The sequence below is a fragment of the Desmodus rotundus genome, chromosome 11 (genome assembly GCF_022682495.2).
Source record: "Desmodus rotundus isolate HL8 chromosome 11, HLdesRot8A.1, whole genome shotgun sequence".
Classification (NCBI taxonomy): domain Eukaryota; kingdom Metazoa; phylum Chordata; class Mammalia; order Chiroptera; family Phyllostomidae; genus Desmodus; species Desmodus rotundus.
Window position 1 is genome coordinate 2,094,731 of NC_071397.1, and position 22,789 is coordinate 2,117,519.

At 58.4% G+C, this 22,789-nt stretch overlaps 1 protein-coding gene across 2 annotated transcripts; it reads right to left on the reverse strand.

The window, feature by feature from the left end:
- Positions 1–235: 235 nt before the first annotated feature.
- On the reverse strand, positions 236–22,377 carry IP6K3 (inositol hexakisphosphate kinase 3). 2 transcript variants are annotated; one of them, XM_045193267.3, is made up of 7 exons: positions 22,295–22,377; positions 21,479–21,868; positions 13,130–13,456; positions 6,923–7,136; positions 5,600–5,775; positions 4,302–4,477; positions 236–2,425 (listed from the first exon to the last, which is right to left on the reverse strand). In XM_045193267.3, exons 3-7 carry the CDS (start codon positions 13,326–13,328, stop codon positions 1,958–1,960), a joined length of 1,233 nt encoding a protein of 410 aa, XP_045049202.2. In that variant the 5' UTR covers positions 13,329–13,456; positions 21,479–21,868; positions 22,295–22,377; the 3' UTR covers positions 236–1,957. The 2 variants fall into 2 exon arrangements, with proteins under 2 accessions (XP_045049202.2, XP_024413793.2); XM_024558025.4 differs by lacking the exons at positions 21,479–21,868; positions 22,295–22,377 and adding an exon at positions 20,775–20,912.
- Positions 22,378–22,789: the final 412 nt, after the last annotated feature.

A 22,789-nucleotide genomic window follows, 5' to 3' on the forward strand; every position in this document is an offset into this window, starting at 1 on the left:
GGATATCTGGGGTCTCTCGTCCCTTTTGTCCTTTTTAAGTAAGCTCAGGTTGGAGGTCAAATACATGCACACCCATTGTCTCCTCTTTCCATACCTTTCTGTTCTCTGCCCTGATTTGCAATAATTGGGTGGGCTGCTAAGGGTGGAGGAATCAGAAGCTAAGCCAGGAAACTTTGGACTTGCTTGATGTGGGACCAGGTTCTCAAGCAAGAAAGTGGCTCAGGCCCTGGCTTGTGTGCCTCAAGTGGATTGAGCACTGACCTGCAAACTGAAGGGTTGCCGGTTCAATTCCCAGTTAGGGCACATGCCTGGGTTGTGGGCCAGGTCCCCATTTGGGGGCATGTGAGAGGCAGCTGAATCTCTCACACATTGGTGTTTCTCTTCCTCTCTTTCTCCATTCCTTCCCCCTTCTCTAAAAGTAAAAAAAAAAAGAAGAAAGAAAGAAACTCAGAAAAAGCAATATTTAGGGCTCCATTTTGTTATTGGCAAATATTTATTTTTCAGCTGACTCCCTTTTGCCACCCAGCAGGCTTCGACTTAGCTCTCCCACCAGGGGCACAGAGCATCCGAATTAATTGTGTTGTTACCTTGGCCAAACATTATTAGGGAAGTTAACTTGCTTTGAAGTCCATGTAATGTATTGCAAAATTAAACAAAAGTTTTTTTTATCCAGGTAACTCTTTCCAATAGTGTGGATGTTGGAAAGTTGATGGTTTAGCCATGAGAATCCAGAAATTGTATAAGGTTCAAGTGAAAGGACTACTGAGGTCTCAGGTCTGGTGCCTGCCTTGTAGATACTTGCAGACATTTCATTCGCCACCGTTCCCCGCTGGGCTCCCCGAAGAAGTGCGGAAACCGGCGCACAGTTCTTGCAGTGTGCTCTAGTCACCCATCAGCTGGAGCTGCTGTACCGTGCGATGTGCAGAATAAACAAACAGAGAGCGTAAGGAGGCACACCAAATACTCACACTGTTGACCTCAGCAATTTTATTAACAAATTTATTTCCCTAATTGGATAACGTATCTCAGTGCTTGACTCAAGGGCATTGTAACAGGTTTCCGCACTGTAGAACAAGGAATTAATTAGAGCCGTTTGCTCTCTGTTCCATACTTACTCTTGTCTCCTGGTCTTGTAAACATTGCACCTGGTTTCCTCGGTCCTCCGGCTCCTCACTTCTGACCCCCCCCATAAGTACATAGAAAGCTGAGAGTGTGGTTTAACATCAGTGGCTCCTCCTCATGCACATTCCCCCTCCACTGGAAACTGCATGTCATGGTTAGATTCAGAGCCTTTTCGAGGTCAGGTTCTGGTGGAATCATTGCTTCAGTAGGTACTTAGAAGTCTGTAAAGAGACCTTTCTCTCCACACGCGAAAATTGAGAATCTGTGGTGTTGGTCTGCCGGTGCTGTGTCTGGGGTTGGCCTTGCCCACGCCGAACCTGGGTACAAAGCCGGCGAGATGGTAGGTCTGTCCCACTTCATCCTGTCCCACCTGCAGTGCCTCTAAGGGAGGTAAGAGGCATTCATTACCTGTGTCTTCCCTGTCCTGGGAGCAGGCAGCTCTCTTCAACTTTCCAAGTAAGGTTTTTTGCCTTGCAGCTGGGAAGGACGGCAGCCTGACAACAAGAAGGCATTTTTAAATGCAGTCACTGCGGGGTCTCACGGCAGTGCTACCTCTAACTCATGCACCGCCGCAGTCTACTCCTAGGTGCTGTCCTTTCACCCTGCCCGTCCAGTCTGCAGTGACCAGTGTTAGCACCAGAGGCCAGGCGTGTGGGTTATCTCCAGAGCTGATTTCTCCAGCAGCTGGTAACATGGCCTGCCGAGTGTAGTGATGGCTTTTGGATGTAGAGGGATTATCTCAAAGACATCTGAGGGGTGTCTAGATGACCCTCGCTATCAGTGGGTCCCTTTTATGATTTGTACTGCAGAACAATCTGGATGGGCCCGACGAGTCTCATTCCCACTCCTGGATATCCTGCAGGATCTGGATGAGGTTTTCCAGGCCAAAAATATAGCCTGGATCTGGTCCGTCATAGGTGGTGTGCTCACTCCGGGAGCCCTTGTATGTCGTGTGAGCAAAGTCGATCATCCGGATGTCAACTTTGGGGAACCCTCTGGGAGAGCTGCCGTGTGCAGTCTGAGCAGCCTCCTGAGGATGCGGGCCCCCCGGGGCTCTTTCCAGCAGCTCCTGCCCGTCGTAAATGATGAGGAGAGAGCTGGAGTAGAAGCGGTATGAACTCTGGCTCCTGATGACCAAGAGGAGGGCCTGGAGCTGGTGCTGGATGGGCCCCAGCAGCTCCGTGCGAAGGCGGGTTCCGTCGTGCAGGAACTGGTAGAGGGCTCGTCTGAACCCCTCGACTGAGAGTTTTCTCCCGTAGTACTTGTCTTTGCAGAGAAAGTGCTTCTTATCCGTTTGATAAACCTTACGTTAAGGAGAAGAAAGAGAAAATGCAAAGGATTACAAACAAAAAACTGCCCCTGCGGCAGGTGAGAGTCACAGGCTAACGTGATGTGTGGAGACAGCCGCAGGGATGCAGGGCAAGCAGGGCCGAGACGAGCGGACGGCGAGCCCTCGCCGTGCACTGTTTACTTCCGCATCGGACGTGCTTTCTGTGCCAGCCTCTGAAGGAGTCTGAGGGCCGAAGAACCGTCTACCCTACAGAGGTGAGCCTCCCCCACGCAGAAAAGGGCTGCATCTCCTTTCTTGTGAGTTTCCCGTGCCAACCTCCAAACCATGACTTAAACTCTGGCTCTGGCCCCTCTTCAAATATTAGCAAACCCAATGGGAAAGCTTTAAGAATCTGAAATCACGGCCAATGGTCTTAGAAAGCCAATTAGGTTAAATTTTCCCCAACAAAGTTTATAAAGTCCTTTCTCTGCAGATTCTAAGGAAACAATAATGGCCTTTGGGGTGCGGTGGGGTGAGTCTTTTGAAGAAAAGGGACGGGCTAGATCAGGTGTGGACGGGGTTTGGGGGCAGCCCATGCAGCTGAGGGGAGCCTGGTCAGAGGAGGGTGGTTCACAGTGGCTCTGGAGCTTGGTGGCACCTTTCCTCGTCACCAGCTCTTCTCCCCTCCCCTGTCATGTCTTGGCCACCAGAGGGAGCAGATGGAAGAGAGATACTGATGGGGGGGGGATAGTGGCAGCCACCCCCATTTCATTCAGATGGCACAGGTGGCCCCAGAGGCTGAAATGAGGCCAGCAGCTGGCGTGGCTAGAGAATGACTTAGTGTGCCCCTGCCTGGCACACCTGGGAAGGGCCGCCAGCACCTGGCCAGGACAGTTTCTTGGGCCTTTCCTGCCTTCAGATTACATGATACGTTTACAGAAAACCAGTGTTGAAAAAGAAAGATGGGATAGACTTGGTGTTGCCTTTGGAGGGTCGGAGATCAGCTGCTAAAGTAGTCGTCATAAACACATGACAGGCACCACCTTCTAAATAAGATCAGTTTCAGAAGGTTCGAGGCCCAGAGAGAGATTGTGTTCACACCGCAAACCATCCCACTGCGCGCTCTGGAGGACGGCACTCCAAGCCTTTCACGGGACATCCGTGCGACAGATTTATAGGCTCAGCTTGCGGCTCCCAGGGGTGGCAGTCTCAGGTGAGGGAAGCTAGAAGGTTCACCGCGCAGCCGGTGTCTGGTTTTGCGTCGAGCAGCAAGGCCGTGAGAAAGAGTTTCTTTCCTCCTGCTCTGCAGCCTCTGCCCTGAGCTGCAGCAGAGCAGCAAAGATGAAGCCAGCGAGTCCGGGCAATAAAGATTTAACTGTTCATTTGCCTGGGCCTAGCAGGTTACAGGTTATAACCTTCCCACTTTGTTAACCAGAGCAGGTAGAAAGAAGCAGAAAAGATGGAGTAAGAAGAGAGAACGGCTAATAAAAATGCAGAGACAGACTGCCTTACAGCATCTGAGGAGGGGGTGGACAGAGCGCACCGGGAAGCTCTCGCTCTGAGTTCTTTCCCAGCCCTTGCTCGCACATGGCCGCTGTCCTCAGAGCTCTGCTCTCAATGTGGGCAGGTCACGTGGCTGCTGTGGGAACTTTCAATTGCCAAAGACCCTGAGCGCAGTTGAAAAAATGGTGGGGGTTCCGACGCCACTATCCTGAAAGGTGCTCTTTAAAAGACCCCGCGTGTCATAGACCAGGATGTGCATTTCCCTGGGGGACGAGGAGCACCTGGCTGCCGCCTCTGATGCTCCCCCAAAGTGAGGAGCTCTGCCGGGGGCAGTGGCGTCTGGATGGGAGGAATCCTGCTCCACAGTGGACCTGCCGAGATGCAGGGCGGGCCCTCTGCCACCCACCTGCATGCCGCAGACGCGCACACCCAGGCGGGCTGAGGTGCTCTGTGCGCACTTCGTCATGTGGCGGGCCTTCTTCTCCTCGGACGCGTCGTCCCCGTGCTGCCGGGTCCCCATCTTCAGGTCCAAGACACAGGGGTGCTTGTACTGGGACACAACGTTCTCCAGCAAGAGGAACCCTGGTCGCTCTGAGTTAAGGAAGAGTCCTGGACATTAGGCTGCAGCCCCACCGGAGGCAGGGGGCTCCCCTCCGGAGCTGGCTGGAGATTCCCTGCTCTGAGGGCTGCTCTTGCATTCCGGATGAGCCCACCCTCACTAGTAAGAACTCCAGGTGGTAGCTTTGCAGCTGCTTTAGTAAGTCCTTTTACTCAGAGGGGGTTTATGAGCATGCAGGCTGCTTTTCCTTGTTGCTCTGAGGTTGGAACTTACGATTTTTTAAATTTTTAATTGTTTTTTAATTACACTTGTCTCCATTTTCCCCCCATTACTCTCCCCTGCCCTACCCACCCCTCACCTCCCACATTCAGTCTCCCCCACCCCCCACCCATTCCCCATGAGGCTGAAATTTAGATGCAGGTCTGAAATCCTTGGCAGGCCTTGCTCAGTTTACATTTTATAGCAGAAAATCATAAGGCTAAAACCTGTCGTCACTAAATGGGCCTATACCTTTTGGGAGAAGTGGGTTGATGTTAGCTTTGGAGATGAGTTGCAGGAATATTAATTTCAGTGGAGTAATTATCCTGCAAAAGCTTCTTAGGGATTAGGATTGCAGATGTGTCTTAGTAAATACTGTGAGACCAGCTGCCCTTTGCAGGAAGGAGCCAGTGGTGATGAAGGGACATTTCAAGCCTAAATTTGCTCCCTGAGAACGTGGTAGCATGAGGGGAAGGGGACTACCTCCCCTGGAGTCCACCAGTGGGCACTTCCCTAAGGGAGGAGCCACACCCCTTCCTCCCCATCAGCTCTGTGGGAAGACCCCTGTGGGGTGAATTTGGAGGGACAGAAGGGTGGCAGTCAGTTTCCCCGTCTGCCCACAGAGGCCCAGCCCCCGTGGCAGAGACAGCACTGCCCACCAGGGGCACTGCGTGCAGTTCAGGTCCCAGGCTGGCTCTCCCCTGATCTCTGAGTTCTCCTTTGGAGAGAACTGATTTCTTCTACGTCCCAAGTTTGAGGGCTCCTGCCTCCAACTTTCTCTCATTCCCCCCTTACTTGACCCTCCTGTTCCCATCCCTGCCCCACCTCCCACATAGGTGAGCCCTCGTGCCCTTGGGACCATGTGGCGGAGAAGCTGGCAAGGATACGGTGCCGCTTGTTCTCTGGGTACTCGGTGCAGAGGCGGGTCAGGTGGGCCTGGTGGCAGTGAAGACCCCATGGGTTAAAGCTCCTCCTCTCGGCCTGGTTTCCGTTGGCATCTTCCACCAGGGAGGATACGTGGGTGCTGAGGTGGAACTCGGACCTCAGGTGCCCCGTGGCTGGGCTGCAGGTGAGGGAAGCACAGGACAGTCAGGGCAGCCAGTCCACAGGTCTGGGACAAGGGACCCTTTTCTGTGACTGACTGTGTTCTCCTGGGCTGAACTCTGACCCAGACTGCCCCTGGCTACTCTCTAGGACACCGCAGGGCCTCAGAATGCCTTTCCTGCCCATCAGTCCCTAGCACCAGGTCTGGCCACACTGCAGCCTTCCTGTGGGGACTCTGCACTCACATTAACTCATTTTAGGACGTGTCGCCCCCTCGGAGGACTAAGGTGGTTAAAGTCACTTGTCAGTGATCTGGATTATTACCCTACCGTTGAGGCCCTACACTATGGGCGCAACAACCCCACAGGGAACCAAGAAGTTGGGGTTAGTCTGTTACCCTTGAGACCTCAAAGTGCCATAGGGGGTGGGACTCGTGCATCCTTGGTACCCCTCTCTCCTGTCTTCTGTGTCTCAGCTTCCCCATCTGTGAAATGGCGATAATGGGCACCTGTTTCCTGATGCTGATTCAAGAGACTTAATTAGATCTGTGCTCCTTGGGGGAGGGAGGTACTTTCATTGTATTAGCTCCCTTTTACTTTCCCATAAATATCTAAAAATCCCCAGGGACCCTTCTCATCTGAGAAGGGTCAGCTGATGTCATCAGAGGTTTCTGGAGACCTCTCCAGGGACCTTGGTGCCCCGAACCTCCTGTGCCTCCGAGGCCCACTGAGTGTTGCGTTGGCTTCTCACCCCTTCTCGACTGCTAAGGAAAGATGATTTCTGAGAGACATTAGCCACACTTTTCCTTCGTGTCAACTATTCTGGGGTTTCTGCTCTGCACATTCCTCCCCAGAGGCTTCCTGGTCTCAGCGAGACAGGTATTCAATTAAACAGATGCGCGCCGGATGCCTGCTGTGTAGGGCTCTGCCACGTTCGTCCGCGTCTGAGATGAGGGCGTCGCAGCCCTCCCTCTCGGGGGAGGCACGGGGAGGATGTATTCCTTTCTCTGTTCACATAGTAATTCTAGACAGAACCTGCGTCTGAATTTCTCATTTTCTCCGCTCCGGCCTCCACGGGGAGCCGTCGGCCTTGGCCCCAGTGGGAGTAGTGCTGGCCCCTGCTAGGGATGAGCTCCCGCTTCTGTCATCCTGCCAAGTGGCCCTCACCTCTCCTTGAGCGGGTGCGCCCGCTGGGCGTGCTGCCACTGGCAGAGGGGACCTGCGTCGCCGCTGCTGCTTGTGGTCTGCCGGAGCTTCTGCCGTGTCGCCCCCGCCGCTGACCCCGAGGGGCTGTGTGCTGGCCCCCGGCTCTCCGTCAGTGGGTTGGCAACCAAGCTGAGATGGCCTAGGCTGTCTTTCCGCAGGTGAACTGTGACGGTGCCTGCGGAGCACATGAGGGAGGGCGAGGGGTGGAGAAGCCAGGTGGAGTTTACCTGAGCGGACACGCTGCAATGGGTGGCATACTTCTGAAGTGTAGTTTGATGGCGATGGTCGCCCTTTCCTTTCCCCCAGCTCCTCTCTCAAGGGAGCTGTGGGGGCTGCCCTGGCTTAGCCTGAACCCGACCTGTTCCAGAATGAGCCCAGAGCCCGGGAGCCTTTAGAAAAGAGCCTTGGGCTGATCTTGGCACAGCCCCTGCTTTATGGCACTTCTCTGCCCCTTCGAGCTTTAGCAGAGCCCGCCTGTACATTCTGCCCTCGCATCCCAGTTCCTTCGCACAGTCACACCTTCCCAGTCACCCCGCAGCTGCCCCAGCTGGGCCCAAGCCTGGGGCCTCAGAACCGGTCTGCAAAGTGGGGGCCCAGGCATTCCTCTCCTGTCTGCCTCCATTGCCGTGCTTTCTCTCCCCTCCGTTTGTCTCCATCTGACCAGCTTCTCCCAGGGAGCCTCTTCGGACAGCTTGCGGGCGGGGGGGGGGGGGGGGGGGGGGGGGTGCTCAGGACTCTCCCTCACGCCTTCATCCACCCTCCCCATCCCCAGCTGCGGCCATGACAGTGATTCCTTTGGTTAGACGCACAGCATGTGGGGCCTATTGGTGGAACGTGGCTCTTTGACCTAAGAAGACGACCTGTGAGATGTCCCCAACTCCCAGGGCTGTGCCTCCGCAGTGAGAGGGACGAGTGTGAGCGCACCCCTGACCTCGTGCTACTTGGGCTCCTCCTCCAGGACCGCGGCCAGACCCAGCCTCAGACCCGGCGTCAGTCCCTGCACGGACGTGCACTGCTCTGTGGCTGCTCCCTGTGTATTCCTCACTCAGGCTGCGTGAGGAAGGCAGAGTGCAGGCCTTCCTCTCTGGGCTGGGCAGCCAGTGGGCACCCTGTCTCCCTCGAGTGCTGGCGAAGAGGGAGCGATCCTCCTGGCAGTGGCACAGGAGACCACCTCACAGGTGTTCTACGAGATCCAGGCCTCCCAGTGCCTGTGGCTTCCCTCTGGCCCCGTCCCTTCCACCGTCCCCTCACAGTGGAAGGGACGGGCGCTGCAGGCCTGGGGGCTGAGGGCTTTCCAGCGCTGCTGGCCCCCCGGTGGTTTCCTGAGCCCTTACACTAGCGGGTCCTCTAAAAAGTGCTCTCCATTTGAACCTCTCTGCTGGGCCCCCGACTGAGAGGGTGGGTCGCATGTGATTCTGTCCTCCAAAATACTTATTTCCTTCCCTGGCCACTGGGTCACCTTCTCAGCATAAGTGGTAATTTCTGCTGAATAAGCTCGCAGGGGGCTGGGCAGTGCCGACGCCCATTCCGGCCTGCTCTGTAACTCAGCGAGCCGCTCTTCAGAGCCCTCTGTGCTAGCTCAGCGGTCTCCCCAGGCCGGTCCTGTCATCTCAGATTCCCAGTGCCCTAATTTTGTGGCCTCAGAGCGGTGTGCAGTTTTCACCGGCTCCTCAAACTCTGCATTTCCGCAGCTCACTCCAGGCCCCTGCACCCTGTGCAGTGACAATGGTACGTTTATAATGCCGTGCCTGGACCTGACATTGGCAGCTTATCTGAAGACCAGCGTGCGCCCCCAAAGCAAGCCCATCGCAGCAGCCTGCTCACAAGAGTGGGGCTGACGGCAGGCTGGGGAGGTGCCTGCACAGCGACAGTCACTGCCACGACCGCCACGACCTCCACACCCACTGTGCACCAGTGCTGTGCTGTGGCAGCCTGACTCCGGCCACTGGGGCTCAGAGAGGATGGAGACCTGGCCCAAGGTCACCCGGGTGCAGCACTCTGAGCAGGCCGTACGGACCTGGGTGTGGAGGAAGGAACGAGCTGTGGCATGGAGCCAGGGCTTCATAGGGAGACCGTGTTGATCACCGTGGTTACCCACGAGTGGGGGAGAACGCCCTTGCTGTGTCCTCAGTCACGTTTGCTTTGGTCGTTCTGTGGAGCAGACAGAGAAGCTGTGACCCCACCATCCTGTGAGGGCCACTGGTGCAGGTGCTGGGAGCACAGGAGGCCCATGGACTCGGGGTGCCAGCCCTGCGTCCTGGGGGTTGGGGGGTAGGGTCGCCGTGCTTGTTCCGGGGAGGGGCACTGACCCGGAAACCACCTCGGGGCTCCAGGCCCGCCCTCCGTGTGTGAGAAGGGGAGACCTCATGGCCTCTGCGATCCTCCTTGGGCTGCTCGGGACCCCCTGGCTGCCTGGGGAGCCTGGGAAGGTGTGCGGCCAAGGCAGGGTGCTTCTGCATCCCTCAAAGTCCAAGTTCCTGTCCGGCGGCCCCCGGCCTTCCCCGCTCCTGAGGCTGTGGTGATGGCCCTGCCAGACAGCACGCTCTCAGGGGGCCTGGGCCTGAGAGGCAAGAAATGTGACCTTCACCCACTTTTCCAGGCTCCAGCTCTTATCTGATCTCATCCATTTTGAGTGTCTAAATAAATGGAGGTGAGCAGAGGTGCAAAAACCCCAAAACCAGTAAAATCCAAAAGTCGTTTCTATTTCTCATATTGTCAGAGCAACACAGCCAGGCCCCATGTCCCTGCCCTCTCACTCCATCTTCCTGCACGTCTCTGACTGGCTCTGTCTCCGTCTGCCTGCCTGCTCTCCCACCCGCACACCCCTCTGTGGTTCAGCCCAGCCCTTGGGAAGCCTGGGACCCAGCACAGATAGGGCCTTGCCAAGCCTCAAGCAGCCCGCCCATGACAAGAGTAGCACATCAGTGGAATCCAGACTGCTAGGGACTTGGATGGTTCTTTTTGTCAAGTGCCCAGATCTGGCCTCCAGCTCACCGTGTGTGTCCGATGGGACGAGGCCTCAGAGGCCCACGGGTTCCCAGAACTCTGCTGCCCCTGCCTGTAGAGTGGAAGCCCTGGCAGCTGGCTCGCCAGCCCTCGCCAGGCACCTCCACCTGCCACCGTGCTGGATGGGCAGACACCAGCGCTTACTGCCATGATGGACGCTCCCAGAGCCTCTCAGCAATTTTAGCTGGGCCGAGCAGCTTCCTCAGCTTCTGAATATTCTGTTACGTATTTGTTTTTAAGCTCATGAGAGTGTTTATCTGTTGCTGTCTGTGATATGAACCTGGCTCCTCCATTAACCCACTAGGTCTAGGGGCGTATCCTCACTCACCCAAAGCCGACAGGCGGGCAGACTGGGAGGCAGAGGGAGGCAGCCCAAGATGCTGTCATACCTGAGCAGCCCAGCAAAAAGGCCAGGGTGAGCTCCTGGCTCAGGGAGGTTGCCCTTGGGAATGACATGCCTGCGCAGCACCCCCACCCCCCCACCCCCGAGGCCGTCCCAGTGCTGGGCGGTGACGGGGAAGGAGAGGGTGTGCCACGGCGTGCAGTGACCACTTTAGAAAGAGCTCTGGAGCTGCTCCCATCCGGAGAAAAAGGGAGACCCCTGTACAGCCGTGTAGCCACTCGAGCATTCCTGACCTGAGGTCTCTGGCTCAGCGGCCCTTCCACACTGGCCTAGATGACCCCCGGGCACTGGCACCTGAGGTCTCTGGCTCAGCGGCCCTTCCACACTGGCCTAGATGACCCCCGGGCACTGGCACCTGAGGTCTCTGGCTCAGCGGCCCTTCCACACTGGCCTAGATGACCCCGGGCACTGGCACCTGAGGTCTCTGGCTCAGCGGCCCTTCCACACTGGCCTAGATGACCCCGGGCACTGGCATCTGAGGAGTCCCTCTGCAGTTCCAGTAGCTGGTGGGGCCAAGAGCCACACTTGGGACTCAGAGCTGGGAGCTTTGAGTCCTAACCCTGCCCCTTACTGGCGGTATGCCCTGACAAGTTAGGTAACCTGTCTGTGCCTTAGTTTCCTTAGCTGTGGAATGGGGATAATAACAGTCCCCATGTCAGAGGGTTGTGGCGCCTGCAAGCTGCTTACAGGCATCTGGGCAGTGAGGGTGCTCTAAGGGTGAGGTGTGGTACTTTTCTTTCCGTGTGAGACCAGGCGGCTGCGCAGCCTGAGAGCCCTTCGAGGGTCTCTCTCCCACTAAAACCCAACCTCAGCTCCCTGCCCCAAGCGTCCGAGAGCGAGTGTCGTGCCCTGGTGCCTGGTATTCCAGTCTCCGTAGACTTGCATTTCCTCCGTGGGCCTGGACTGTGGCTAGTGAGTGGGCCAGTGTTTCTGTGTTGCTAGAACCTCATGTTTGGAGGTCACCCCAGCCCAGGGGCTCTGCCTCACCCTCACCCTCAGCGGGACCACACGGTCTCCCCTGGGGGGCATCTGCGGTGCCCTGATGCAGTTTGCAAACACCGCCTCCTGAGTGAAGCCCGAGGCGGAGACCGAAGCATGCCCCATGACCAGCGGTGTGTGTAGCTATGAGCCTCAGTTCACATTAGTCTCCCACTTTAGCAGAGCTCCAAGGCAGTTGGTTCTGGGGATAGGCCCATCCTGAAGGGGGAGCAGGGCAGGGGAAGGGTCTGGACAGTAAACCTGTGTCTGAGAGGGCCCGAGTGTGGTACGATCCTATCCCGGGAGGAATGGGCTCATGCGGAGAGGGTGCAGGGGAGCAGCAGGATAGGACCTGGAGACCAAGCAGCCTCCCTCCCTCTCCTGCTTTGCCTGTGCCGGCCCTGGCAGTCTGTCTGCGCTCCAGAGCTATGTCAGAGAAGCGTGAAATGCCGCAGGCAGGAGGCCACTCCACACAAGGACCTGCCACCCCTTTGCTGGGCTGAGATCAGTTCTGAAAGGACAGACATTAATTCCAGTGGGTGCTCTGACAAGATGAGCAGTGACCCACGAGCCAAGGTCAACACCTCCTGGGCCCCAGAGGGCCCCGGGGGAGGCCTGTCCAGGCTGCACTCCAGCAGTGCACCCCGTCTCACTGTCTGATGCTCACCCGTCATGTCTCAGACTCTTGGGGGGCCCGGCAGGCCAGCACTGAAGAATGCCTCCTACGGCTCAGGACTCGGCCCCCAACCAGTGGGTCTTATTTTGGAACATGCTGAATACTGATTCCTGAGCCCTAAACCCAGGGATTCTGACTCTCAGGCTGGGATGGGGCCCGGGAGCCTGCATATGTGTACACACACACACACACACTCACTCACTCACTCACTCACTCACTCACACTCTCCGGTGAGTCTGGGGAAGGCGGTTGATCTCAGATCACACAGAGCCGCTGGTGTAGACACGCTGCAGCCTGCCCTGTCGCGTCAGTCACTGCAGTGCAAGTGGGCTTTGCTCACTGCTTTGGTGCTGGCACTGCCCTCGCGGCAGAGGCTTGGGCAAGGAGGCAGAGCTTGCAGTCACAACGTCTAAGGTCCTTCAGAGAAGGTCTTTCCTCTGAACCCCCACGCCACTCGGCAGAGCCCTGGGCCCTGCAGACCACACCTACAGAGGGCAGGGCTCGAACAGAGCAGCCCAGAGGCCCTGCCCGGAGGCCCGGAACAGGCGGCCTCCCCACAGCCTTCTCCTTCCAGAGCCCCCTCATGCTCAGAGCAGGACGCACACTGTTTTGTGCCCGATTGCCCCGGGTCCCCCTGCAAGGCAGCCGATGCCTCTGGCTCTGCCTCTGGGTGAGAGGGCAGGCATTCTGGTTTCCCAAACCTGCTGCAGCCCAGCCCTGCTGCATCCTGTCCTAAGCCCTAGGCCCCTGCCACCCACCCGAGTGTCTGGCATGAGGTAAAGGAAGCTTCTGCCTGCCCTGTGTCTACCGGCCGTGGTCGCAGGACCCAGCCTGTGCTCCCAAAGCACAGGCCAGGACGCCCCGTTTTATTCCATTCGCAATTCCTCGAAGCCGGGTGGCTGGAGCTAATTTGGAAGGACTCCAAATGCTATTGTGTTCCAGACCTGGGGACATGAAGAGTTCAGAGAAACTAGGACAGCGAGGGCCAGCTGGGCTGCAGGAGAGGGGCATGTCTCCATGGCAACCAGCACACACACCACAGTGCTGGAGGAAGCAGTGGGTGTGTGCAGGCGAGCCTGGCCCCGTGTGCTGCCCGGACGCTCACCTTTGTACTGGGGGGTGAACTGCTTCATGGCCAGTGGCAGGGACTCGTAGAACCTCTGCTCCTGGGACACGAGGGGCTTGCACACCGTGTCCTCGTCGTACTTCATCACGCTCAGGTGCCCCCCGACCTGGTGCAGGAAGGGCTCCAGCAGCACGCCCGTCCTGGCGCCCCCGCCTTCCACGCTGCCCTGCACGACCATGGCCTGAGGCAGACAAGTAGCAGCTCCAGGACAGAGGCGGGGCTGTCAGAGGTCCTTGGCTTTCTCCTTGTCCTGTGTCGTCGTCATAGCATGACTGTCTTCCCAGCTGTGGGCTCTCAGCAGGGACCCTGGAAGGCAGGGGAGGGCGGCAGTGGTGTGAGCCCGGCGGCGGCGGCGGCGGTGGGGCTCAGACACACCCGGGTCCTCAGCCCGCAGCCACGGGGAGCTGAGCCAGACTGTAAACCGCACGGGTCACTGCCGGAGTGTCTGCTGCAAGAAACGAGGAGCAGCGGCTGCCCCCGGGGAGCAGGGCTGAAAGGAAGACTTCTCCAAGCAGTGCTTTGTTCCTTTTGCATTTCAATATTCAGGCACTTAAAAAAATCAAACAGTACACACAAACATGGGCTTCCAGGGTGGGGCACCGTGTCCTAAACCCTCCTGTCCTGTCGCCTGCCTGCCCTGGGGAACGTCGATTCCTGGCCCAAGAAGAGCAGTCTCCCCCGTTGGGGCACTCAGCACGTAGCAGGCGTTGGGGTGCAGGCTTGCTTCCCTCTTGCATAGCATAGCTGTGCACCACTGGGTTTCATCACCGCTGTGTGACCCTGGGGAGTTACTAAACCTCTTTGGCCTCGGTGCTCCCATCTGTGGAGTGGGACAGCAAAGACGCCTGCCTCATGGAGTTAGGGACAGAGTTGAGATAAAGCCTGTGAAAGGTTAGCCCAGGGCCCAGAGCTAAGTGCTCAGTAAATGTGGTTAATCATGATCACTTCTGGCGTCATTGCCTTGGTGGGTCACGTTTTCCCACCTGGGTTGTGGGGAGGGCAGGCTTTCTCACCACCACCTAGCAGATGAGGAAAGCGAGGCCTGAAATGCCTTGCCTTGGGGGCCGGGGGGCCCAGGAGCAGAGATGGAAGTAAAGCAGGCTCCCTAGCTCTGGGCCTCGTCCCCGCCGCCTGCTGCTCACCCTTCCTCCCAAGGGACTCTGGGCGGGAGACCCAGCTGCTAAAGACGTCCTGGCTTTGTGTCAGGAGAGTGCCGAGCAGACACTTCGAGAGAGGCTCTGCAGCCATCTCGTGTCTGAGAGGACATTCTCACAGCAGTGCTTGTCACCGCCGAGTATTAATACTCTCCTCCGCGGGACTCCGGGCGGAGGACGTGACCAGGCTGGGCAGTGCTAGGCGTGATGAACCCTCTGTGTGACCTTCGGTCCAGACCGTGGGCATAGTTGTCTGGCCCCAGGCACAGCAGTGCCTGTCAGCTTGTTCAGGATCCTGGCCAGAGAGGCCCCTCAGAGAGGGGGGCCGGATGGCAGTGGTGTCAGCACCAGAGCGCCTGCCTGAGCTGGGCATGTGGGCGTTGCTGCTGCTCAGGGGGCTTTCTTGGGCCTCACGTTGGCACCGATGCCAACCTTGGATTCCCAAGGAAGCTTGAGGTTTCCCATCTGTGTGTGTGCAGCCTTCCACCGTGTGAGACAAAGCTAGGGAGCTCCATTCTTCTCCTCCTCCTCCGTGGAAGTCCTACATAAGTAGTTCCACTCCACAGACCTTTCTCAGCCCAGACCTTCCTCTTGCCACACGCAGGCACTTCTGCCGCTGGCCTGGGCCTTGGCCTCCGAGTCCGTGTCTATTCCCTCACAGCACCGGGCAAGGAGACGGGAGCCTGGCTCTGTTCCAGGTGCAAGCACCAGCTTGCTGACGCCCCTGGGGCGCACTGAGTAAGATCCCCGGGCCTGGTGTCCCACCCACTGCCACAGGCTTGTCACGGTGCTCAGAAGACAAAAGTCACAGCATCCCTTTGTGGAGGCCTCTTCCCAAGCACCTGCCCCACCAGGCCTGTGGCTGCGTGGGTGAGCCTTGAGGCCTACTCGGCTTGGGTGCTGAGAAGGTGGGCAAGGCGCTTGCCTGAGACGGCCCCCACGCCCGTCTAACACACTTGCTGCATGCCCTGGGCTCCCTTAGTGCTCCGAAGGGAGACAGACGCCCCTCTCGCCAGCCCCCGCTTCCTCTCACAGTCCCACAGCCCACATGTGGTGCCCATTACCCCCTAGTGTTCCCTGGGGAGGGACAAGAGGGAGTTAGGATGAGGGAGGGAGGTAAGAGGTGAGATGCCCCAGCCAGAGAGTTCAGCTTAAAGCCCCCTGCCCCCATGAAGGATGGACAGATGGCCCCAGGTCGGTGTCCTCCTGCCCTGTCACTGGGTCACATCCTGAGTGACATAACTCTGGGCTTTACTCCAGGAGATTCAAGGGCTGATTTCTCCGGGGGGCCCAGTCATTGAGCTGGCTGTTAAAAGAGTTCCTGGGCTGCCTGTGTCAGCAGAGCCTGTGGAGCCTGAGTGACACCCAGCCTGCCGTGGGGTCGCAGGACACTCTGGTCTGAAAGGAGGGTCACAAGCAGCGGCCCTGTGGTTATATTTGGCTGCTAGAGCAGGGACGGACGACACCACCAAGGACGCCAGGCACAGTGACACATGCTCCGGTCACACTGAGGTGGGTGAGCGCACTGTGGCTGCACGACCAGCTGGCACACCCTCCTCCCTGAGAGCCTGTGTGCACGTGACCCCGACCCACACGCGACACCTGAGTTCACTGAAACTCCAGAACGTTTCTTTGGTTTCTGGTTCAAACTCGCCACTCCCATTTTAGGGAAGATGGCGGGCGAACCCACAAATCAAGCTTGTCAGGGTGTAAACTGGGACTAAGTCCGCCATGGACTGTGTCTCATCAAAGCCTGTCGGCCCCGGGAACGAGGTGGCAGAGGCTGTGGCGTTGCCGCGGCCGCTCACAAATGCCAGGGTCCCGGTGGTCCTTGCCGGAACACGAGCCCACTGCACTTCCCTTGCACACTGAAGGTGAGTGCGGCACGCGGTTCGCTCTGGCTGCCTCGAGTGGGGGGGGCGATGCTTCCGGGGGGAGCTCCTAAGAGCAAGCAGCCCCCACCTTCCCCGTCCTTGGCCGTGGTCACCCTGGAAGCACAGTGGCTCCCTGAGGGACTGCGTGTAGGATACGTAGCGTGACAGAGAAGTCAGTCTCTGCCACACCAGGCCGCTGGGGTTTGGGGGTGGCTTGCTATGCAGCATAGCCTGGGCTGTCGCCAGCTCACAGCCAGACACCCAGTACGGGGACTTCAGGTTGAAAGCAGCCTCACTCGAGTGACACACTCAGAGATTTCATTGCACAAGGACATCTGGACAGTAACAGCCACTCCTGTTGAGCGACCCCTGGCTTTAGTCCCCACATCCGATTTTTGAGAGAGCCCTTTGCAGGCAGAGAAGAGTGAAGCGCTGTCCCACGGTCCAGAGCTCGAGCGCTGGAGCTGGGATTCTCAGGCTGCTGCCGCGTCTGCCCCACAGCGCAGTCTCCCTCGGGGTCCTGTGCCCCAGCCGGGCCGCGAGGGCACCACAGCCAGGGCCAGCATGCTGCAGTGGCGGCCCAGCCGAGCGCTGGGCAGGAGGCCGGTTAACAGGGCCCTGGGTGAAGGGCGCCCTCGCAGGCCGCTGGAGACCTCACCCAGACCACACCGCCACCCGCATTCTCTGCACACGCCAAACGTAACACCCACGGAGCACACTCACTTCTCAAGTGTGTGCAAACGCTTTGCTGGTTCCCGAAAACAAATTCATTTAAAGGCATTACTTGCGTTCCTAGTAGTTTTTATCATCGTCTGTTTTCTCAATCAACGGATACTAAAAATACAATGAGTATCACAGGGGGGCTCATGGGGAAAACTTATGTTGAAAGAAATGGGTTCCAGTTGAAAAGGTGCGGAGAAGTAGTGCTGTCACGGAGACGGGGGTGGTATGAGGGGCTGGCAGGGGGTGTGAGGGGGGAGGGATGGTGGCCTGGCCTGGGGGACCCTGAGGAGGGCCTGCGTGGGGAGTGCGTGGGAGGGAGCCATAGGCAAGAGGGAGGGCAGCACGCAGAGGCAGAGGCAGGATGCCGTGTGGCCCTGGCCCAGTTTTGTGCCCCCCGCACTGGGTTGGGGCCTTGGCATGGAGGGGACAGAGAGGGCACGTGGCCGTGCTGATTGGAGGTGACTGTCTGGTTCCAGCTCACTGTAGGGAGGAGGGAGTGACCTGAGATCACTGGGGTGTGGAAGCCTTTGGGGCCGCCTCCCAGTAAGCCTGGGGGGAGGGGGCATTCTGGGGAGCAGATAATCAAAAGAAGACCATACAAAACGTGTCAGGCTGCAGACTGCAGAATCAAGGGTTGCATGGAGATGGCCTGCCCTCTGGCCTCGAAGCTCTAATGTCCATTTGCAGGCCTCTCGGAGCCAGAGGTTCGGCTCAAGTACCACTCTGTGTCTTTGCAAGGCCCAGGGGAGCGTTGTTTTAATCTGTTAGAGAAGAAAGGACCAGAAAACCATTTAAAGCCCCCTAGGTCGTTATGGGCAGGATTTTGGTGTTTCTCACGTGGTGGAGGGTTGTGTATCATCTGGGGCCATCTGGGCTGGGGAACACAAAAGGTTATTTTCTGGAGAAAAAATCACATTAAAATCCATTCTAGAATGACTCAAGGGCTATAGGCCCATGTGTCCTCCGTCTGCCTGGCCCCCAGCCCAGTGGGATCGATGCTGAACGCTGGGGGACTTGACATGCCACCCCCCAGCTGTGGCTGAAATACGTGGCTTTGGAGCGTCCGTTTCCCGGGAAGGCTCGAGCTCCAGAATCACAGAGCAATGCTTCATATTCCTCAGTTGCAGCAACTTATTTCGAGGCTGATTTTATCCTTTGAGGGAAGATTTTTCTTTCCCTTTTCTTTTCTCTTAACATTTAAAATCTCCCAATGTCCCTCCAGCCTGAGGACCAGATGTGATTTTAACACAGCGGTCATTGGTTCAGAAGCCGTCCGGCCACAGGCAAATGTCCTGGCAGTGGCCGCAGCACTGTCCGGAGCCGCTGTCAGGGCAGGAGACCCGGGGCAAAGATGGCTCAGCAAGCCGAGCCGCGGGAAGGCTGCTCTGCGGAAGGCAGCGGCTGGCAGGGGTTCCAGCCTTCCCGGGCCCTAACATATCCCAACCTCAGGACAGCGCCCTGGGTCCTCGGGCACCCTGGGCAAGACCAGTAACCATCCCACCAGCCCCTCCAAGGCACACCCCGTGAAGCTGCTGCCAGGATCTTAGATACCGCCAAACTCAGACACCCTGCCCCACGCCTTCCCCTTTCTCTGAGGAATATGCCCAGTCACCTGCCTTGTGGAAGAGACTCAGGAGCCAGAGATGGGAGGTGTGCCCGTGGTTAGCGTGGCAACTTTATGACTGCGAGAAGAAGCCGCTCTTTCAGGGTCAAAAACCAAAATAGTGGGATGGAGCAAGTGTGGGGGCGAGTGTGTAAATGAGGGTGCGAGTGTGTGTGTGTGTGTGCAGTGTCATGGTTCTTGAGGCCACAGAGCAGAACTGGCCAACTGGAAGAGTGGGAGTGAGCAAGCAAGCCTTTCCCCGGCAGAGGGCAGCAGCAGACACGCACAGCCAGCCAGAGGGGCCCAAACCTACAGCCAGCAGGCACCTCCTGGCCTGGCGACTGGGACACACGCTGCTGAACTGCCCTGGGCTGGCCAGCCTGTCCGCGGCCCAGAGAGCGAAGGGGCCCTGTCTTTGCAGACGACTGTTTTTGGCTCAGAAGTTATCAAGATTGATCGCCCCACGTTCCCTTCTCGCCACCCCTACTTTTTCTAAAGGTGGTCTCACTGGGAAGCTTCTTGCCCTGGATAAGGCACATTCTGAGAAGTGCAGTGCCTGGCTTGATTCATGGGGGAGGGACCCCAAACCAGGGCCAGGGCTTGCTGGGGAGGGTGGGGAGGGTTGAGGGTGCTGGAGACACACACAGGACCATGGTCTTCAGGACCTCTACCCAACATGTCCCTCCTGGGCTGGGTGGGCCCATGGCTGGAGGAGGAAGAAAAACTAGTGGGACGTAGGGGCTGCCAGTGTGGCACTGGTGTGGGCCGCTCCGCCCTCCCACCTCTCACTGCCCTGAACAACCCCAAGGGTCAGCACTCAGGCTGCAGAGTTGACTGGGGTTCCTGTGGCTGCTGGTCAGCACGACAGCAACCGCCCAGACTTCTGCCCGGGGAGGGTCTGTTCTGTGCCTGCTCAGAGCGGGTCCCACGGGCCACAGGCCCTTCCCAGGGGTTTCTCAGGTCCCTGATAAGGAGCTGCTCTGGGGGAGCACCAGGGGCCAGGAGACCTGGTTCTGCTCTAGAGTCCCAGTCCTTCCCTCTCTGGGCCTCAGTTTCCCTGTCTGTACTGAGAGCTGTCTGACTCAGCCATGCTCTTCCTCTCCTGTGGGACAGCTGGCCCCTCAACTCAGCAAGTCGCCGTGGTGTGGAGAACCGGGTGGGGGTGGTTGGCAGAGACCCTTCCAGGTTGAAAGAGACTTAGAAGGCACACTGACCAGATGCACCTTGATTGACCCTGGTCTAAATAAAGCCTTAAAAACACTTAGAGGGCAGTTGGGGAAATGTGCACATGGGCTGCACACAGACGCTCTCGGAGAGTGGTTAATTCTGTTGGTGGAGTGACAGAGTGGGGTCCGTAAGAACCTGCCCGGGGTGGGGAATGCAGGGGCACCTGAGCACCGCGGATGAAGCACATGGGCAAATTTCAAACAGCTGCTTAAATGCACACGCAGGCTTAAATCAGTCCCGCTGCCTTTTCCTGCGGGCTGAAAGTTTTTCGTAGTATCAGGTTAAAAGTGAACTGGTAGCTTTTAAGAGCTGTGGAAGCCTGGGTCCTGCCCCCCGGGTCTGAATCTCTGGGCGTGGATGCCTTTAGGTCCCTAGAGATTCTGAGGAACATGGCAGACGCAGGTTCAGGTCTCAGGCTCATGGAGAGCCCAGTGGAGCCTGTGGGAGAGGGGACCCAAAGACTCTGGCAGGGGGGCCCTGGTGGCGACACGTCTCGGATGCCCAGGGCCCACAGCACCCCACTCCATGGGGCACCCTCCACCCAGTGCTCAGGCCACTGCCCACAGGCGCTGATGTCATCCTAGCCCTGTGGTCCCGCCGGGTGGACGGTGAGGCTGCTGGGACAGAACATGCTGGGCCAGGACATTCCTGGGCTCAGGGGGTGGGGCCCACTTGTCCTGGGACAGCTGCTTCTCCTGGGACAGTGTAGGGTATGAAGCATCAGCTCCAATGCCTGCACCTGCCCCTACAGCTTCCTCTGCTGTCCCAGCTCAGCCCAGCACCCCCAGCACCCTGCCTTCCTTCAGGGGCTGTGAGGAGGAGAGGGGTGGAATTTCTCCAGTGGAGGGGAGAGAAGCAAATGACAGGATTTCTATGTTGCTGAGCTGTTGTGACTTGCCCCTCATACATACACAGACAGACACCTCCCCGGGCAGGTCCTAAACCAGCCCTGGATGGAGGTGGGGCCCACCCCTCCGGCTCTGTGGCACCACCTAGGGTTCAGCAAGCCCACCCCCACCTCTATCCCCCAGGGCAGCACTCACCAGGGCCTCCTCCTGGTGGGTCCCGGGGAGTGTGTAGACGGGAGGGTCTGGGGGAAGTAACCCTCTCTCAGTGTCTGCTGGGCGAAGGCCTTTCCGGAGTCCCAGTGTGGAGAAGTCACTGTGCACTGTGGCACTGGGGTAGAGGGCTGCCCAGAGGGCCAGGCTATAGTGGCCTGGGGAGGGGAGGTCACCTGACCCTGGGGACGGGCTGTCAGGGGCTGGCCTGTCCAGCTGTCCGTTGGTATTTGCTGCTCTGGGCAGGGAGGGGAAGGAAGAGGAGGAAGAGGAGGGGTGGACCAAGAGGGACGAGTTCTGCTCTGTGCCTGGACAGACGTCAGGCCCTGGCAACCGAGGGCCATTGCCAAAGGCGCCTGGTTATTTTTTGATCCCTTGTCCACGGGGTAAGGCTGGGGGCAGTTCATATTCCCCTTCCCCTAGTCTCCCTGCCCCCACCCCATTCCCCACCACCTCACTCTCCGTTTTCCCCAAGCTGTGGCCACCGGAGGGAGGGAAAGTCGTGCAACAAGACAGTCAGCCAATCAACAATCCGCTTGAAGATGGGCTGACCCAGGGACCCGCCAGACCAGTGCCTGCTGTCAGGGGTCTGCAGTCGGGGGTGGGGGGGGGCGAGGTGTTCAACAAGTCAAAGGACAGTTTCAGTGTGTTGGCGGGACAACGTTGGGCTTGGAGGGGGTTCTCCTCACCTGCTCAGGGGGAAGCAGAGAAGGCATCCTGGAGGAAACGCACCCCCGTTGGGTTTGGGTGGGGGAGGGTGAGAAGAGTGGTCCAGGTAAAGGAAGAGCTCCCAAAGGCCCAGAGGCAGCGATGGGGGCGGAGTGGAGGCACAGGCACTGGAGCAGCTGGGGCAGCAGGCCCTCCTTAGTGGGCAGTGGCCACCGAAGAGGCTGGGGGGTGGGGTGCGGGAAGGCGGGCCTCCCAGAACTCTCCTCAGCTCTTTCTGCCAGGAAGCTCCAGGCCTACTCAGGTTTGCGTTCAGAGCTCCTTACTTTGAGGAGAGCAGATCGGGTAGCGTGGCTCAAAGGCAGGCAGGCAGGTTGTGAGGCCCCAGGTCCTGACCTCCAGGGGAATCTGGCCTGAGGGATAGAGAGGGCAGTGGGGCGGGACGGAGATATTGAGGAGTCAGCCTTGATTAGGTCTGGTGACACCTGGACAGGGACAGCTGGAATAGACGCAAAGGACGGGGGTTGTGAAGGGTCTGAGTGAGCGGGACCACACTCTAGGAAGGTCTGAGGTCTGCCCTTTAGGGAACTCAAGCTGCCTGGGCCTATGCTGCTGTTCCCCTTGGCACTGGGCGCCCTGCTTGCTTGGGGCCCAGCTGTCCCTTCCTGGGCTTCTCTGTGTGGGTGCTCGGTCCCCAGAGGCTCAGCAGCAGCCTTGGGGCTCAGCCTCCTTTTGCCCCCAGTTCTGGTCCAGCCTCTGACTCTGGGCCACGCCCCCATGTCCTTGATTTCTTCAGGGTCCCCTTCCCCATGTGCTGGCTCTAACAGGGTCCCCCAGACCTGTGGCTTAGCACCAAGTCATCCTGCAATTTCCATGTCCCCCTTCTGGCATTTCCGCGTGACCATGGAGCGCTCACTTCACAGACAGCCTCTCCCCCTCTCTGCTCGTTGCCACGCAGGGAGCCCGGGTTCTGAGCACAGGACAAGTGCACAGGTCTCCTGGCCCTCGTCCCAGAGGTCCTCTCTGACGCTGTCCTCTCGGCATGCCCTACACCCCTCCTGGCTGTCATAGTGGCAAAGTACAAGGTGTCCTGGGGCGGCCACGGCAAATTCGAGGTCCGCCCACCTGCCAGCCCAGCTCCCTTCCTGTAGCAGACAGCCTGTCCCCTCCCCACGCCCAGACAGGGCAGAGTCTGCAGGCGGAACAGGGATTCCTTGGTGTCTGGAGGTCCCATGCATGGTTCCCCTCTCACTCCCCAGCCCAGGGCAGAGGATTGCATTTCACCAGGAAGGCAGGGGCCAGGCTGCCCTGGCAGCCTCTAGCCTGCTTGGCCC

Bases quoted from the DNA above. Each gene is read 5' to 3' on its own strand.
- IP6K3 (XM_045193267.3), bottom strand. From the start codon at position 13,328: ATGGTCGTGCAGGGCAGCGTGGAAGGCGGGGGCGCCAGGACGGGCGTG. The intron at 4,478-5,599 runs GTATCCTTGCCA...CAGAGCGACCAG, and splicing joins CCCAGAGAACAAGCGGCACC to GGTTCCTCTTGCTGGAGAAC. The intron at 2,426-4,301 runs GTGGGTGGCAGA...CCTTAACGTAAG, and splicing joins TGCGCGTCTGCGGCATGCAG to GTTTATCAAACGGATAAGAA.